Raw genomic sequence first — 19,183 nt, 5'->3', positions numbered from 1 at the left:
TATTTCAGGCTTGTTCAAAGCCATCGGCACAGAAAATGAGAAAGGCATCGCTAGTTTTATAGAGAAAGTAGGGCATGGAGAACAGTGCAATGCAAATTCCAGCTCCCAAAATAGTGCGGCACAGATCTTAACCCCAAGTAAAACCAGCCATATGTATTATTCCAGAGCACATGGCTTGAGGCGTCTGTCCATAGATAGCTGGTGCAATGTGTCGGTGGGCGCTCTAATTTTGGAAAGGTTCCCCTCTATTTTACATACTTAGAACTTTCTTTAGAAAGTTTTAAATGTCTTCAGATGCTTAAAGGGAATGTGTCATCTTGAAAATCTGTAGGCGACATATTATAGAACAGGAGGAGACGAGCAGATTGATATATAGGATTGCGGGAGAAGATTCAGCACTAGTCAATTGTAGATCTAAAATTCTTTGCCATTTGGGCTTAGGAGTCCAGTGGGCGGGCCTACTGATTGATTGACAGGCTTACCTGTGTGACTGTACTGAGTAGGACTGACCACTGGAGTCCTTATCCCATAGAATTAGGGAACTATGTTTAAAGGGGTTATGTAGGGTTAGAAAACATGGCTGCTCTCTTCTTCCTTAGGAAATGACATCACGTCCATTGGTCACATGGCTATGTCACAGTTCAGTTATATTCATGGTGTGATGTCACTTCCTGAGAAGAAGAAAGCAGACGTTTTCTAATCGACAATATTCCCTTTAAAGGGGTTTTCCAGTGGCTGGAAATTCTCAATGAGCGACAGCATCGACAGCCTCAACCAACACATAGGAAGTAGGGACCCGTGGGGGAACCTGACACCGGCGGAACAACAGCAGCAAGGATAGGAGAGGTGAGCATGCGATTTTTTTTTATTTTTTTTTTACTTCCATTGAGCTGGCTGCCACTAATTTTAGTGAAATCCCTTTAAGAACCAAGTTGTTGTCCACTGCATGCAATCACTTCTTCTTGAGAAGTCCCTTTATGAAGACCTATCTAATGTTTTCTCTACCCCGAGCCTGAGCAACCAGCTGGGATCTGTTCAATTCCCCTACAGCGCCTCCACAGGTGAAAAGAAGTATAACATAATTTTTGATATGTTGTAATAAATACTGGGTCCTCCAGAACAAGATTTTTTGTTGTTGTTGATGTAGGGGTGGACCATAGATGGCCGTTCTGTTCCCTAACTCAAACAGGTTATCTTACACTAGGTTCTCAATAGCGCTTGTTCTCTGGTCTTTGGGGATTCGAACAACGGAAAGGCAGGCTGCTAAAATAGCGGTTACATACGGAGCTTGGCAAACTCCATTGACTATAATGGGGGCCATCATGTGGCTGTCGTATGGAAACTGAATAGGGAGGGAAAAAAGTCCTCCATGCAGGACTCATTTCTTCTTCGAAAATTGGACTCTGACACAGATATGAACCCAGTATAATGAAGGAAGGAAACTAGGATGAGAAAGGAGTAGGGTAGGAAAAAAGGAAGGATGGAAGAAAAGATGGGTGGGAAAGAAGGAGAAAGGAATGAGAGGAGGAAGAGAAGAAAGGAAAGACGGTGGGAAAAAAGGAAGGAAGGAAGGAGGGGAGGGAGGAAGCGAAGGAAGGAGAGAGGATGAGAAGGGAGTAGGGTAGGAAAAAAGGAAGGATGTAAGAAAAGATGGGTGGGAAAGAAGGAGAAAGGAATGAGAGGAGGAAGAGAAGAAAGGAAAGACGGTGGGAAAAAAGGAAGGAAGGAAGGAGGGGAGGGAGGAAGCGAAGGAAGGAGAGAGGATGAGAAGGGAGTAGGGTAGGAAAAAAGGAAGGATGTAAGAAAAGATGGGTGGGAAAGAAGGAGAAAGGAATGAGAGGAGGAAGAGAAGAAAGGAAAGACGGTGGGAAAAAAGGAAGGAAGGAAGGAGGGAAGGGAGGAAGCGAAGGAAGGAGAGAGGATGAGAAGGGAGTAGGGTAGGAAAAAAGGAAGGATGTAAGAAAAGATGGGTGGGAAAGAAGGAGAAAGGAATGAGAGGAGGAAGAGAAGAAAGGAAAGACGGTGGGAAAAAAGGAAGGAGGGGAGGGAGGAAGCGAAGGAAGGAGAGAGGATGAGAAGGGAGTAGGGTAGGAAAAAAGGAAGGATGCAAGAAAAGATGGGTGGGAAAGAAGGAGAAAGGAATGAGAGGAGGAAGAGAAGAAAGGAAAGACGGTGGGAAAAAAGGAAGGAAAGAAGGAGCGGAGGGAGTAAGAGAAGGAAGGAGAGAGGAAATGAAGAAAGAAGCAAGGAAGGAAGAGTTGAAAAGAAGGAAGAATGGAAGGAAGGAAAGGAAAGGAGGAAGAGAAAGGAGCAGAGGGGAAATGAAGGAGGAAGTCTGGAAAGAAGAATGGGAAAGAAGGAAGAAAGGGGTGAGAAAGGAGGAAGAGAAGGACGAAAAGAAGGAGGAAGGACGGAAAGAAGGAAAAGAAGAAAGGAGGGTGGGAAAGAAGAAAGGAAGAAAAGACATGTGGGAAAGAAGGAGAAAGGAATGAGAGGAGGAAGAGAATAAAGGAAAAAAATCACAAAAAAGGAAGGAAGGATGAGAAGGAAGCAGAGGGGAAATGAAGAAGGAAGCAAGGAAAGAAGAGTGGGAAAGAAGGGAGGAAGTGGGGTGAGAAAAGAGGAAGAGAAGGAAGGAAATCCATCGTTGACCATTTGGCTGAATGGTCACCACGTAGTACTACATTTCTCCTGCAGTGGCCGCTATATTCTGGCAATGACCCCACTGACTACACAGCTTAGGCCACTACTAGGGTCCAATGTAAAACCCCATTAAGTTTAGTATTGTTCCAGTTCTCATAGTGTAAGAAAGTAGCAGGGAATGTGACTGTCACTTCTATGGACACGCACCAATGTTTAAGGGATTATGGGAACCCAGCGAGGTCTCTGCTGCCAGGAGCCGAGGATTTTCTATAGCCCTGTGGGACTAATTTGTGTAGGTTTACTAAGTTGTAAGTAGGCAGAGAGGGAATAAAAGAAATATTAACTACTCGATGTGCTTTGTATTGTGCACAGAACGCATTTTACAGGTAACATGGGGGACAAACCCCCAGAACAAAGACGCCTTTCATACCCCACGTGGATCAAGTACACCTTCCTGTTGCTGAGATTAATGCCGTACATTGGGTTTATTCATAGAATATAGGTTAACAAAATACCGCAGACCTTCTGCTCAATAGGTATGTTAATCTGATTTACTTGTATCGCCAGCCCCGAAAAAGTGTCTTGTTTCTTAAAATGTGCAGGTGCGGAGAGGACACCTCTGTCGGAAACTGCCATAGAAGCAGAAAAATATTCCTCTTGATATGGTCATGAAAGGGTTATTGCGACCAGCAAGACCTGATCTTGATCCTCGTTCCTCTTCAGTTATGACTGCCCATAGGACCAGCGTGTTAATGGGATAATCTCTCCTTATCCAATCGCCAGTGGTCCCTAGTTATAAAAGACACCTTCCCCCACAGTAAGGTGCCTGAGCAATTCAGGTTCCTAGCCCTGGGTGATTCAAGCTCTGTGTGGTTCAACCAGATTTGTCCCCGGCTTGCTACCCGACCTATAAACCTGTGCTGCCGGTCCTGACCTGTTGTCTGGATCTTTGTTGATGCATGAACTTCACCAGCCCAGACCGGCCTGTACCCAGACTACGCACAAACTCTGCCAGCCCTTGAGTTTGAGTGTCAACTTTTTAAGCCTATTTGCCTATGCAAGACCTTCCCGCTCCCCATATACATTGCTAAACCATATAGACGCCACTCTTGGATTATAAGAGTAGCCATCTTGATCATGTTGCTTACTCTTGGTGGGCCGTCATGCCTCCTTTAACCTGTTGGGGCGCTGTAGCCAAATCCTTCCATAAATAGCCCAGCTCTACATTTATCTCATCCGAAGGGCTAGTATATTTGGCTCATTCTGCCGTCGCTGTTTGTGTAGCGTTCCCATTAATTCAGTCAGGCGGCGACGCGACTTATAAATCCCGAAGAACGCTTCTATGACAACAAACCTTAAAATTAATTGATTTTCTAATTACTCCGAAAAAAATATGACTGACAATAATGTCTCTAAATTGAACCTCTAATTACGTTCGATAAAATTCACATTAAAGGCAACATTGATTCCCCGGGAGTGTAAACTTACAGAAAATTGTAATAATCGCCCCTTCCTAATCTCGCGGAGTCTTACCAAGGGGCCCGTTCCCCAGACTAGGAGCAATCTGTTTCTGGAAGCTTCTAATATTGGAAGCCGTTCTGGTGACAAACAATCCGTCTACGGCGATTAACATATTAAAATAATAAAAAATACAAGCAATTACCAAATCAAATTTAGGGGAATTAGTTATTTTTCGCAATTTGCGTACAATTTTCCCAGGGTTAAGTTGCTATTAACTATAGTTTAACCGGTGTTTGCTCGGCGTAGAAGATCCTTCACAAGACAAATGTAGGAATTTTAAGGGGAGGTTTCCAATTGCGTTGGTGTCATATTTATATCTGGGGAGGGTTAGGGGATCGTGATGTATCCCTTTAATAATATCCCTGAGGGTCTAGAGGGACTTGGTGGTAATGGAGCTCGTGGTCTGCAGTGATGGAGGAGATAATAATATCCATGGTGGTCTGGTTTATGGATTATATAGTCTATTATTAGATGATTTAGGATAATGAAGGGGTCAATGGGGGATCTTTGGGGCAAGAAAGTGTCGGAGACGGTGGAGTTAGAGCAAGTCTGGAGACGAGAAAGCCCTGGCGTACAGATGCCAAAACTCAAGTGTACGATATAAGTAGTATCCATCTACTTGACTTACTTCACATACCCAACTGTTATCCTTCTCTGCGCTGACAAGGCGCAATAAATCCAAAACAGCTGTCTTTCGTTGGGTGTTTTTTCCTTTTCTAAGAGACTTCCCAGTTTAGTCATGGTCCAAGACTTTTTTTGTAAGTCTCACAGAAGACATAGCATCTTCTCAATCCACGTTCTGCACCACCTCTCTATTGGAAGGAGATGGTCACCAAATCACCCAATAGGCTAACCACGCACAATTTTCCACCCAACTTCCAAAAAGGTGACAAAAAGGATGTCATAAAAAAGTTGCAAAACTGTTTTGCGATTTATGATTTGATGGTTTGTAGGTTCTTATTACAATATCAGGGTCTAGGACACCTACTACTACATAGGAACAGAAGAATGGAAAAATGGTCCATCTCATGATGGACAACAATGATGGACCTCATTGACGATGTTCATCATCACCAGATGAAAAATTTGGACTTGGAGGACATTTCAGCCAGGATGTCTGATGGAAAGTGTGACCATAGACTCCTTACTGTGGTGTTCAACTGGAACTTGTCAAGGTTTCTTGTACCTGCACAGCCCACATTATAAGAACATCCAGAGCATATTGCCCACCGGCCTACCAGTCCTCTCTCCCACCTACACTCCTGGGTTCTGGGTTAAGACCACCCTTTATTTAATCAATGTTGGTTCCCTATCCAGGAACATAGACGTCTTCACCATGTACGTTGAACACCATGTGGGCCGCTTCCAGATCACCTTAATGGGGTTGGCATAGCCCAAACTGGACAACTCATATATCATGGAGATACTCATGGTATTTTGTTGATGCTCCATCTCAAAGGATTGACTCTTGGGAAATACAGACATAACAATGGGCTTTGGCCCTACCAGCCCTTTGGGCTTCACGTCATAGCCCAACCTTTCCGTACCGCCAATGGATTACCCTTCACCAAAAAGTTCTATAAAACTTTTCCTACTATGAATCTTATTTTATCACATAAGAGACCAAAAAGAAGTAAAAGACGGAGACCAACCTATAGGATATAATTGCATGTTCCCGTGTCGTGTTGTCAGTCGACGTACGGTTATTTCTTCTTGTCGATTTCCATGCAGAATTTTCTTTCCCGATTAGCCATGCACATCGTGTGCTAAATATACCGCCGGCAGCACTTTTATCCCTGCAGGGGGCTCTGCAATAAGCCCGCTCTTTGCCTCTTTGAAGGTGAGTCCTACTGCTAAAGTCTGATCCCACTCATTTTCTTACAGAGCTTCCAAGAATTCATTTTTCCTTATGAGATGTCAAACGCGCCGAGCATTAAAGCCCACGGATATCAAATTTCTTAACTTTCCATTATTAGTTTTCAATGATTCATGCTGAACCGATAGTTAAGACGAGACGCCGGCCCCTTCGTATTGTCTTATAATGTTACGTCTCTATGGCATGGGCAGAATCTGACCCGATAATTAACCCCCGTTTCATTCTGTACCCATAGTAAATTATTCTGCAGACTGATACTATATTCACATCTAGACCTGAATTCTAAATTCTGCTGTACAAGCTCCGACTTGCCGGTAACATTAAAGTGAACCTCCGATTCTAAAAAACTTCCCATAGATGAATAGCATACGTGAATATAAGACACTTTGCAATAGATCTTGTAATACTTTGTTATATATCTTATTAAAGAATAATGCTTCTTTCTCCACTTATCAGACTGCTCTCCTCCTCTGACCATTTACTCAAACCATTAGCTCTAGTAATACTTGTATCCATGTTCAACCTTACACACAGAAGTCTATGGAGTAGGGAGGAAGAGACTGCAGGGGGCTCATTATGTACAGAGATGGAGCATTATCTTACTAGATATAGTAGTATCAAAATAGTTCCTAGGTGTATCTTTTCCACCATCCTCCTCCTTCCACCCTCCATAGACTTCTATGTTACAAGTAACTCAACCTGATAAATGGAGAAAGAAGCATAATTCTATAATCAGATATGTTACAAAGTTTCTTATATTCACCCGTACTCACCTTTCCCGAGTGTCCAGTAGTCCCTCAGCATCCTCTTCTGGTCTCTTTTTGCCTCTGGCTGACATTTTGTACCCCAGGATTAGCACTGAGGGCTGTGATTCTTACATGGCATAGGGGTCTTTGTGCCCCCTTACGGACCAAGAACTACCTCTCATAATAAGGTGGGACATTTATTGTACATGGTACGCTACAAGGCATAAAAATTCTGAATTTTTTGTGCAAGTCTGGTTTTTGCGTGAAAATATTGCAACTCTTACATGCAATACCACACACAACCTGCGGAGGTGCTGTGGCGCTCTAATGCAGGTTTATTTATGATTAGAGATAGGTGAACCTCACAAGATTCCTTTTGTTGAATATTCGTGAGGTTTCCTTTCGACCTCTGTGGTCTTTGGGATCCTTTGGACACCCAAGCCCTGCACTGTTACCTCTTCACCCCCTATAGCTACCCCTGTATATTATATATACTTATCATGAAGAGTTATTGCTCTCACTTTGAAGTGACCTCTCCATTATATTCCCAGCATGTGCGGAGTACAATACACAGCCAGGCACATGATGCTGCCCTGATATTTTTGCATAGACATCGACGGGAATTTCAGCGCCGCCCGTCATCCAGAAGAGAAGCGAATATGCTGCTCATGACATCTCTGATCTGCACCATCTGTCCCGCTGCCTGATACAACGGACTACTAATTCTATGTACAGTCTGCAAAACCTGCTCTGAAATGGAAATCGTTGGGGGTGTAATATGTAAGGTCAAGTCTCGTCCAAAAATCAGGGTGATCAGGGTAAATCATGTAAAGAAAACCGCCATATGTGATGGGGCTGGATCTCCTATTCATTGGTTCAATCTACTCTGAGACTTCATATATGAGCTACAAATTTCCTAAAAGGGATGAACAATTCGATTTCAATATAAAAGCCCCCCAATAGTAAGCTGATCATACGGTAATCCCCAGCGATCGGCTGGAATCAGCAAGAGAGTCTGTAAGAAAGAGCTCAATTTCCCTGCAGCGCCACCACAGGGTAAATTAGGCATAGCACAGTGCTTGTCAAATTCAATGTACTACGTGGACATGATGAGTCCTCCAGAGTAAGAGACACTCTTTCTTGTTGCTCTCTTCTACAGGTTATGGAGGTTATGACTTGACATAAGCAAACTGGATCGTAAGAGTCTATGTTATAAAATTTCCAAAAATATTTCTTATTCTCTGGGGTCTTAAGAAATTGCATATTATAAGGAAGCCCAAGGAGGGCGGGGTAAAATAATAAACACTGATACTCACCTCTCCTAGACTCCCTCGTGGCTCCCAGCACTTCATTGTGCTCCTCGACTGTTGTCTTCCAACCTCTTCTGGCTTCTTAGGTGATGTCACAATCTCCAGAAGACTGCCCAAATTCCAGGGCCACCCAGTCATGTGGGGGATGCCAATGTCATGATACTTGCCTCTAACCATCATGGTGTCAGTGTACCCCATGTGATTACTGAGGCCCAATTCCAGGCCTCGGTGTTCCCCTGTGGTCATGACATCACCAAGGAGGCCAGAAGAAGACCACCAAAAACGAAGGAGTCCCGAAGAGGCGCGAGAAGGTAAGCACTAAGGTTGAGCCGATCTTGAGATTTCAGGATGGAGTCTAAAATCCGATTTCCGATCATTGTCCAGCCGATCCCGATCATGATCATGAAATTTGCTCGATCGCCGATCGGGATCTGATCTTTTCCAATCCTGATCACTCAACACTAGTAAGCACTGCTGGGTCTCATGGTGAATGACCCCCTCTTAACTAGATAAAGGGGTTATCGCACTACAGACAGACCCTTTCAAAAGGGGGCTATACAGCTCCATTTTCCCTACAGTGGCCACTAGAGGTGAGATATAGTATTACATGATGATTCTTATAGAGAGTACATAGGGGACATGACTATGGCCCCCCTCTCTATGATGTCAATATACCCCATCCTGGATTTGGAATACTCTTCAGATTGGGATGTCATTATGGGTCCAATATTTAGGGGTCTCATATCATTCCTGTATCCAAGCGGCTAAAGTATGATTATTGTCTCGCCAATCGGCAGCAAACGTCTTATTAGAATGTTACCTTTAGCTTATTAACTGGCGCCCCCAGGTGGCGGTGTATGATATTCACACAGCACCATCTACTGGCAGAATGTTTCTATTGCGTCTCCTATATTACATAGTACATTGAATGATAAATGACAGCAAGCAGCAGTGGTAGGTCACTGTACACATTGTCTCTTTCTCTTGCAGTATCTGGCGATTCTGATCTCAGTCTATACAGCAGAACTCGCCGCTGGTGTCCTGTCCTATATGTACTATGAGACTGTAAGTATTAGCCCCTATGGAGATCATTATTATTAGAGATGGCTCGTTTCAGGTTCAGCGGGTTCAGGTCACTGATTCGTTTCGGGTCGAACAATTTCGGATGGAACCAGAAGTGAATGATTAGACTGAAATATCTCATCAGACCCCTGAGTATTACGCCACATGGGGGCCTCTTCCTTTCTGCTTGGGCTCCAATCCCATGGTCATGGTTCAAAGCTCTTTCATGGGTCGGACATTGACTTGCAGGTTTCTACCTATAGGGGGCAATAGAGAGACGGTTTTCTTCTTTCCTGTATATAGAATAGAATACTTGGAATCTCTCAGACAGAATTTGTCTACAATTTTTTTTCCCTCCAAATAGATCAGTGAAGAACTTAAAGAAAGTCTTAACGAAACCATCGCACATAACTACGGCCAGTCGGGGATGAAGGACGTCACGTATGCCATCGACCACCTACAGCAGGATGTACGCTAAGACTATATGGTGTCTGTAGTGGCCGGTAGTTTATAATGAGAAGATTGTATATGTATTTATTTATTATTATTATTATGTTATTATTTATTTTATTTTATTGTTATTTATTATTTTATTATTTATTTATTTTATTATTATTTAATATTGTATTATTATTTATTATTTATTTTATTATTTATTATTCTATTATTTATTTTATTATTATTTATTATTTTATTATTTATATTATTATTATTATTTTATTTCTTTATTATTATTGTTCTTTTATTATTATTATTATTATTATTAGTATTATTATTATTAGTATTATTATTGTTATTATTTTCTTATTTATTTTATTATTATTTATTTTATTTATTATTATTATTATTATTATTATTATTATTGTTGTTGTTTTTGTTCTTATTTATTATTATTATTATTATTATTATTATTATTATTTTCACTAATGTATTAATTATTTCTTTATTTTAGTGTTTTGATTTGATTTTTATGTCCGTATAAGCTGCAATATCTCCGATATCCTATGGACAAAACTATATGAAAGGTCAATCCTGGCAAATCAATATTTAACATCTATTATCTTGGTTTAAAAAACAAAATCAAAAACTTTAAAAAAAACTTCCTTTTTTTTTTTTAAAAAAAAAAAAACATTTTCTGCTATTTCTAGCAATTTTTTACTATCTGGAAACCATCAACAAGCAGGACCTTGCTTTAATCAGTCGAGGTGGGATGAATCAAGTTGCAGTGACCTGACCCAGTTTATTCAAAGCAGGGCATCACTGTACTGAATAGAGACTCCTAGAAGGAGTAGCTGATCCATCCTCCAGATCCAACCTGCTGGCGGTTTCCAGGAATCTACAGAATTATTATACAATAGTCATCCGTTGACTTATAATTGGGTTCTGGTTTTTTATGTCACAGTTTAGGTGTTGCGGCAGCACCAGCTACGAAGATTGGAGTTACAGTGTATACATCAATACGGCGGCGTATAGCGGTCATAGAAAGGTGCCCGACAGCTGCTGCAAAACTATGATTATATCCTGCGGAGAACGGGACCACCCCTCAAATATCTACAAGGTAGAGGTAAGACATAACATGCCGCTTCTCTACCCTGACTTTTTTGTAGTTGGGTTCCCTAATAAGTCCTAGTGGCCGTGACATTACTATGGTGGCTGAATGATGGGGCGGTGCCTAAGTCAAGCTCGCCAAAATGTAGGTGTCTGAATGTTAGCTTGGTGGCTCTTTATATATGGGCTGGCACCATATATGACCTATATACGTGATGCCTACCAAATCCATTTATCCAGACCATATGGAACCACACTCATGGCCACCTCTTCTATCTGTATGTCCATCTGGCAGGATGAAAATATTTATCCAGGACCAAAAGAGGGACAAAATGTGTAAAGCCCACTGCAATGAATTTGGCCCCACCCACTTACACATTGACTCCACCCATTCTCATATATTTTTCTTTGTACTCTATAGTATAATGCCTCTATAGTGGTCCTGACATGTTATGCCCTCACAGTATAAGAATCCCTTTACAGCTCCTCCCACATTATAATGTGCTCCTCCAGTTTCCCCCACTGTATAATGCCCCCCTCCAGTTTCCTCCACAGTATAATGCGCTCCTCCAGTTTCCTCCACAGTATAATGTGCTCCTCCAGTTTCCTCCACAGTATAATGTGCTCCTCCAGTTTCCCCACAGTATAATGTGCTCCTCCAGTTTCCCACACAGTATAATACGCTCCTCCAGTTTCCCACACAGTATAATATGCTTCCCCCACAGTATAATACGCTCCTCCAGTTTCCCCCACAGTATAATGCGCTCCTCCAGTTTCCTCACAGTATAATATGCTTCCCCAGCTTCCCCCACAGTATAATGCGCTCCTCCAGTTTCCCACACAGTATAATACGCTCCTCCAGTTTCCCCCACAGTATAATATGCTTCCCCAGCTTCCCCCACAGTATAATGCGCTCCTCCAGTTTCCCCCTCAGTATAATATGCTTCCCCAGCTTCCCCCACAGTATAATGCGCTCCTCCAGTTTCCCCCACAGTATAATGCCCCCCTCCAGTTTCCTCCACAGTATAAGGCACTCCTCCAGTTTCCCCACAGTATAATGTGCTCCTCCAGTTTCCTCCACAGTATAATGTGCTCCTCCAGTTTCCCACACAGTATAATATGCTTCCCCAGCTTCCCCCACAGTATAATGCGCTCCTCCAGTTTCCCCCACAGTATAATGCGCTCCTCCAGTTTCCCCCACAGTATAATGCGCTCCTCCAGTTTCCTCCACAGTATGATGCCCCCCTCCAGTTTCCCCCACAGTATAATGCGCTCCTCCAGTTTCCCCACAGTATAATGTGCTCCTCCAGTTTCCCCACAGTATAATGCGCTCCTCCAGTTTCCCCACAGTATAATGTGCTCCTCCAGTTTCCCCACAGTATAATGCGCTCCTCCAGTTTCCCCACAGTATAATGTGCTCCTCCAGTTTCCCCACAGTATAATGCGCTCCTCCAGTTTCCCCACAGTATAATGCGCTCCTCCAGTTTCCTCCACAGTATGATGCCCCCCTCCAGTTTCCCCCACAGTATAATGCGCTCCTCCAGTTTCCCCACAGTATAATGTGCTCCTCCAGTTTCCCACACAGTATAATACGCTCCTCCAGTTTCCCACACAGTATAATATGCTTCCCCCACAGTATAATGCGCTCCTCCAGTTTCCCCCACAGTATAATGCGCTCCTCCAGTTTCCCCACAGTATAATATGCTTCCCCAGCTTCCCCCACAGTATAATGCGCTCCTCCAGTTTCCCCCTCAGTATAATATGCTTCCCCAGCTTCCCCCACAGTATAATGCGCTCCTCCAGTTTCCCCCACAGTATAATGCGCTCCTCCAGTTTCCCCCACAGTATAATGCGCTCCTCCAGTTTCCTCCACAGTATGATGCCCCCCTCCAGTTTCCCCCACAGTATAATGCGCTCCTCCAGTTTCCCCACAGTATAATGTGCTCCTCCAGTTTCCCCACAGTATAATGCGCTCCTCCAGTTTCCCCACAGTATAATGTGCTCCTCCAGTTTCCCCACAGTATAATGCGCTCCTCCAGTTTCCCCACAGTATAATGTGCTCCTCCAGTTTCCCCACAGTATAATGCGCTCCTCCAGTTTCCCCACAGTATAATGCGCTCCTCCAGTTTCCTCCACAGTATGATGCCCCCCTCCAGTTTCCCCACAGTATAATGCGCTCCTCCAGTTTCCCCACAGTATAATGTGCTCCTCCAGTTTCCCACACAGTATAATACGCTCCTCCAGTTTCCCACACAGTATAATATGCTTCCCCCACAGTACAATGCGCTCCTCCAGTTTCCCCCACAGTATAATGCGCTCCTCCAGTTTCCCCACAGTATAATATGCTTCCCCAGCTTCCCCCACAGTATAATGCGCTCCTCCAGTTTCCCCCTCAGTATAATATGCTTCCCCAGCTTCCCCCACAGTATAATGCGCTCCTCCAGTTTCCCACACAGTATAATACGCTCCTCCAGTTTTCCCCACAGTATAATATGCTTCCCCAGCTTCCCCCACAGTATAATGCGCTCCTCCAGTTTCCCCCTCAGTATAATATGCTTCCCCAGCTTCCCCCACAGTATAATGCGCTCCTCCAGTTTCCCCCACAGTATAATGCCCCCCTCCAGTTTCCTCCACAGTATATGGCACTCCTCCAGTTTCCCCACAGTATAATGTGCTCCTCCAGTTTCCTCCACAGTATAATGTGCTCCTCCAGTTTCCCACACAGTATAATATGCTTCCCCAGCTTCCCCCACAGTATAATGCGCTCCTCCAGTTTCCCCCACAGTATGATGCGCTCCTCCAGTTTCCCCCACAGTATAATGCGCTCCTCCAGTTTCCTCCACAGTATGATGCCCCCCTCCAGTTTCCCCCACAGTATAAAGTGCTCCTCCAGTTTCCCCACAGTATAATGCGCTCCTCCTGTTTCCCCACAGTATAATGTGCTCCTCCAGTTTCCCCACAGTATAATGTGCTCCTCCAGTTTCCCCACAGTATAATGCGCTCCTCCAGTTTCCCCACAGTATAATGCGCTCCTCCAGTTTCCTCCACAGTATGATGCCCCCCTCCAGTTTCCCCCACAGTATAATGCGCTCCTCCAGTTTCCCCACAGTATAATGTGCTCCTCCCGTTTCCCCACAGTATAATGCGCTCCTCCAGTTTCCCCACAGTATAATGCGCTCCTCCAGTTTCCCCACAGTATAATACGCTTCTCCAGCTTCCCCACAGTATAATGTGCTCCTCCAGTTTTCTCCACAGTATAATGTTCACTCCAGCTGCCCCCCCCCCCCCCTCCAGTATAATAGATCAATTAAACAAAAAAAACCTAATCCTCCCCTCTCCCCATTCCCTGCTGTTCTTTTCTGTTGTTTCTGGTGCGGAGTCTTCAGGGAACTTTAGGTTTGATGTAAGTGACTTCATCAGATCCCGCCTACTACTCCCAGAGCAGAGACAGCCGCCATATGGTGAGCTAACCTTTCCCCGGCTTCACCATTGTCATTGACTATTTGTGCCCAGAGGACTTCCCTCCCAAACACCGGGACAGCACCTGAAATCTGGGACTGTCCTGCTAAACGCAGGATGTATGCTGAGGCCTTCATCACAAGTTTGGACCCCAAATATTTCAGGGACTCTGGGACAGGACATTAAATCTTCTGACTGTAATATTTAGAAGCCTGGGTAACAGTGGATTTCCCAATTGGCGGAGTCAAGTAGATGAGACATTTGGGTATATGGTGACCAATAATGCAGGTTTGTCTGGGGGTGTCACTTTAAGAACTGTTGCCCATGTGACCATGTAAAGGACCTTCTCATTACAGGGCGGCTGTATGCATATACTGGAGGAGTTTATACAGGAGCACCTTCTTCTCATCGGAGCCGTATCTATAGGCATTGCCTGCTTCCAGGTAGGGCACGTTCACTACAATGGCGTATTTATATGGCAGCAAATCCTCTCCACTGATGCACAGTTAAAGGGATGGATTTTACTTATGATGGGTCATCAATATCAGATTGGTGAGGGTCTGACAACTGAGACCCCCACAAATTCACCATTCACATGAGCGCTAGAGCTTCAGTACTTAGCAAGCACAGCGCTGTACTTTTGTATAGTGGCTGTGCTTAGTATTGCAGCTCAGTCCCATTCACTTGAATGGGACTGAACTGTGGTCAGAACATGTGATGAATGAACGAGATGTCACCTAGCTTCAAGCAGCTGATACACCCTATATCATACGCATATAGATAGATAAGGTTTGTTCTGTCCCTTCTTCCCCATGATAAGCTTTTATGCCACGGAAATATTCGGTAATTTTTATAGGAACACTCAGGCTCCTCTTCATGTCCCAGCGTGGCCCCTCTTAAAACAATTCATTTTAGATCTTCAATAAAAATTGTATTAAAGCGCCCCTTGATCTCAACTGATCCTAAATCAGAAGAGATAATAATTGCGCAGATGGAATTTAAGGACAATATCGCCATCTGCTGGACAAATTGTAATATAACACCCTAAGTGTTCTAGAAACTACAGGCGTAGGGCTGCTATATCTGTGTATATCAGTGGTGGCCCCAAAGTTCGGACCCTCATAATCATAAATGAACGCCCTATCCTGGTCATTACTTTAAAACTTTGGACATGCCCTTTAAAGGGGTTTTCGGGAGTTGAAAATTGATGACCCCATCCTGATCTCGATAGATCAGTTGCTCTCCTGGTCGTCACATCCGATTTACAGCAATGTGACATCCCATTCATTCATCACATGATATGTTTTCAGCTCAGTCCCATTCAAATGAATGGGGCTGAGCTGCAATACCAAGCACAGCCACTACCCAATGAATGGCGCTGTGGTTTAGATCCAGTTTTTCAAAAACGTGGATGATTATGATAAAACACAACATGTTCATTTTTGCTGCGGGATTGTGAGCGTTTTCCCTATGGATTGAATAGGGGAAGAAAAAGCGCAGGGAAAAACGCAGCAAGAATCCAATGAAAAAAGTAGCAAAAAAAAAAAAACGGATTCATTTTTGTTGTGTTTTCATGCAATTCGCTTAGTTATGCCTTAGCCTGTGGCTGCACCACCTACTGCCTATAGAAGAGACCGGTATATGACCCTGTCCATCACGTCCATAGGAATATACAGTACAGAATATCCATCCTCAGCAGCACACACTGTAGCGATACAGAGCAGATGTAGCAGAGTTCAATTTGTCATAGAACATTTTGAGTTAAGATACTGTAGTAGGATTAAAGGGATTGTCTAGGAAATTAAGATTGCTGATACTGAAGATCTATCCACAATGGTCGGGGTCCGACATCCGAACCCCAAACTGATCAGCTCAAGCCATATACTAAGTATACAGCTGGAAGCCGCCCTGCTCCTAATCAGGTGCTGCAGTTCCACTCACCACCGCTAGAGTGTATGGACCAGAAGCTGTATACAGTGTATTGACCAGAAGCTGTATACAGTGTACGGACAAGAAACTGTATACAGTGTATTGACCAGAAGCTGTATACAGTGTATTGACCAGAAGCTGTACAAAGTGTATGTACCAAAAGCTGTATACAATGTATGTACTAGAAGCTGTATATAGTAAATGGAACAGAACTTGAATACAGTGTATGGACCAGAAGCTGTATACAGTGTATATACCAGAAGCAGTATACACTATAAGGACCAGAAGCAGTATACACTATAAGGACCAGAAGCTGTATACAGTGTATATACCAGAAGCTGTATACACTATAAGGACCAGAAGCTGTATACAGTGTATATACCAGAAGCTGTATACACTATAGGGACCAGAAGCTGTATGTAATATATGGACCAGAAGCTGTATACAGTGTACATACCAGAAGCTGTATACACTATAAGGACCAGAAGCTGTATACAGTGTACATACCAGAAGCTGTATACACTATAGGGACCACAAGCTGTATACAGTGTACGTCAGTTGATCGGTTCAGGTTGTTGGATCAGTAATCATCAGATCCCGGACATCCCCTTTAACTGTACAGAAGATCACAAGCTATACAGTGTAACATTATGGTGCTTGACAATCTCAGCTCTGCTACATCTCTCCTGTTTTGCTGGATGCTCCAGTTGGTGTAGTCGCCTGCAGATTGCTGTACAGTTCGCTCGCTTTGCCTCTTCCATATTGATGGCCTTGTCTCGTGTTGTCTTTGCAGCTGGCCGGAGTTCTCCTGAGCGCCTGCTTCCTGCACATCCTCTATAAGGAAGAGAAGGAAGCCTACAATGCTATATAGGGCCACCGGCCGGAGACGTATATTGGGGTCTGGACCAACAACTTACAAAGAACTTGTGACCTATAAGCACAACAGTTAGCGAAAAATTCCCAAACTTGCTTCTTACAGCTGAGACTTTGTTACAATGGCATCGCAGGGATAAATCTTCTCTCCTGGTAACTGGTTACAGTGTATCAGCGCCTGTACAATGTAGTAAAGGGGATTTCTGTCCTAAAAATACTGAAAATCTACCCTAAGGATAGATCCAACGGATGGGGTAGGTCATCAATATTTTTGGCCTGGAATATCCCTTTAACTTGGAGTCCTGATCTTGCAGTTATCCCCTATACGCGTAATATTCCTTTAAAGTGTGCCTCCACCGATAAAGCAACTTTCCATAAATGAATAGTATAAGTGAATATAAGAAACTTTGTAATATATCTTATTAAATAAATCAGTTTCCTTCCCCTCTTATCACTCTGAGTTACTTTTTACACAGAAGTCTATGGAGAGGGGAGGGGAAAGAGGAGGCTGCTGGAAAATACTCATCACTGCAGCTGCTGTACTGTTTAGTCTGGAAGCCTTTCTGCACAGAATGAGACAATCAGCGGCCCCTTCCTCCTCTTCCCCTCTCCATAGACTTCTGTATGAGAGCTGGATGCTGAGACAGACTCAATGTAAACAAATAGACTGAGTGAAGAAAGAGGAGGAGACAGCTTAAGAAGTGGAGAAGGAAACAGATTTCTTTAATAAGATCTATTACAAAGTTTCTTAGATTGACCCGTACTGTTCATTTATGAATTGAAGGTCCGCTTTAAGGTGGGCGTCGCCTTGTTTGGCCTCTATCACTACTTCAGTAAGGGGTGAAGCTCCTTCTAAGGGTTATCTCATGAGGCTTCTGGTCTCTTTCTCCTTGGACAAGCCTTGACCTCCTCTCATGTGTTTCTCGTTGTCACATCCCCTCCGATTCCTATTAGGTGCAGCCAGACATTAATATAAGAGACAGAAGCAGAGACTATCCAGTGCAGGAGTAGCCACGCCCCCTAGCAGTGATGTCATAGAGGAGGAAGGTCCTGGCAGGGCACTAGTCGGCTACTTACTCTTACAATGTCTGCAGAAGTCATCCTGGATATAAAGTGTATTAATAACTATGCAGGTGACATACAACATACCCCAGGATATGACAACCAATAATACCGCCATTATGACTCTCACGTAGGTTGTCAGGGACCATCATCTAATGACGGACAAACAGCGACCATGTCCATTTTGTATGTCTGTGATCATCTATGTAAATTGCTGCTGTCTCAATAAATATCCATAATGCATGTGATACGGTATATACATGATGTCATCATTACCAATATGGATGTTAAATCTTACCAAAAATGGGGCAAACACTTTTTGAATTCATTTTTGTTAGCCACGCCCCTTTTGGGGTCCAAATCATGACCAAATTTGTTTCCAAGGGTTGAGCCGATCTTGAGATTTCAGGATCGATTTTAAAATCCGATCGTGAAATTTGCTCGATCACTGATCGGAATCCGATCTTTCCTGATCCCGATCACTCAACCCTATTGTTTCCAAAAATTTGGCACTGTCCTGGATTCTCTCATCAATCCCAAGTCAGATAGCTTGCATACCCATCAGATGCGGGCCCCGGATCCCAATGGGCCCTCCAAGATAGGCAACTCTTCAGGGTAAGTGAACTGGGCTATACAGCTACTATAATGGTGCCCCCTACAGTCAGGGGACGGTACTGCAAGAGGTTACAATGGTTGTCCAGTTTAGAATTGTCATGTAATACAGGGCCCTCATCACTCAGCTCCAATGGGCCCTCTATTGGCAGACCTGCGCATTACATGGACAGCCATTGATTTAAAGGGAATGTTTATTAGAAAATGATAAATCAGATTTGTATCTTAAACCTAATAGGCATTTTGTCGATATTTTAACCCATTCCTTGTCACCCTCCGTATTAAAAAAAATCCTAAAATCTTTTAAGTTTAAACTGGCTCATAACAGATCGACACTTCCTGTTCTGTAGAGATCACTTCGTAGCAGTCACCTGATCACCCTTCACTTGAATGGGACTGAGCTACCATCAGGCCCATGAACGTTACATGACAAGGGCTGTGGGCTCAGGGAGAACCGCTGCTGCTACAAATCACTGATCTGTAGGGGTCCTGGGTGTCGCACCCCCTCGGATCTTCAATTGATAGGATAGGTTATCCATTAG

The 19,183-nt window shown here is 43.6% G+C and overlaps 1 protein-coding gene across 1 annotated transcript in view; it reads left to right on the top strand.

Annotated features, from left to right (window-relative positions):
- The window catches only part of LOC142203967 (tetraspanin-11-like), a 29,625-nt gene extending 12,551 nt beyond the window's left edge, over positions 1-17,074 (top strand). Inside the window, exons 3-7 of the mRNA XM_075275101.1 lie at positions 9,087-9,161; positions 9,523-9,627; positions 10,561-10,722; positions 14,522-14,608; positions 16,888-17,074. Coding sequence (XP_075131202.1) covers positions 9,087-9,161; positions 9,523-9,627; positions 10,561-10,722; positions 14,522-14,608; positions 16,888-16,965 — 507 coding nt within the window. The 3' untranslated portion in view covers positions 16,966-17,074. The remainder of the gene's footprint in view (positions 1-9,086; positions 9,162-9,522; positions 9,628-10,560; positions 10,723-14,521; positions 14,609-16,887) is intronic.
- The last annotated feature ends 2,109 nt before the right edge of the window (positions 17,075-19,183 follow it).

This window comes from Leptodactylus fuscus, chromosome 5 (assembly GCF_031893055.1).
Source record: "Leptodactylus fuscus isolate aLepFus1 chromosome 5, aLepFus1.hap2, whole genome shotgun sequence".
NCBI lineage: Eukaryota > Metazoa > Chordata > Amphibia > Anura > Leptodactylidae > Leptodactylus > Leptodactylus fuscus.
The sequence above is the reverse complement of the archived record's forward strand: the minus strand, read 5'-3'. Positions and strand labels throughout refer to the sequence as shown.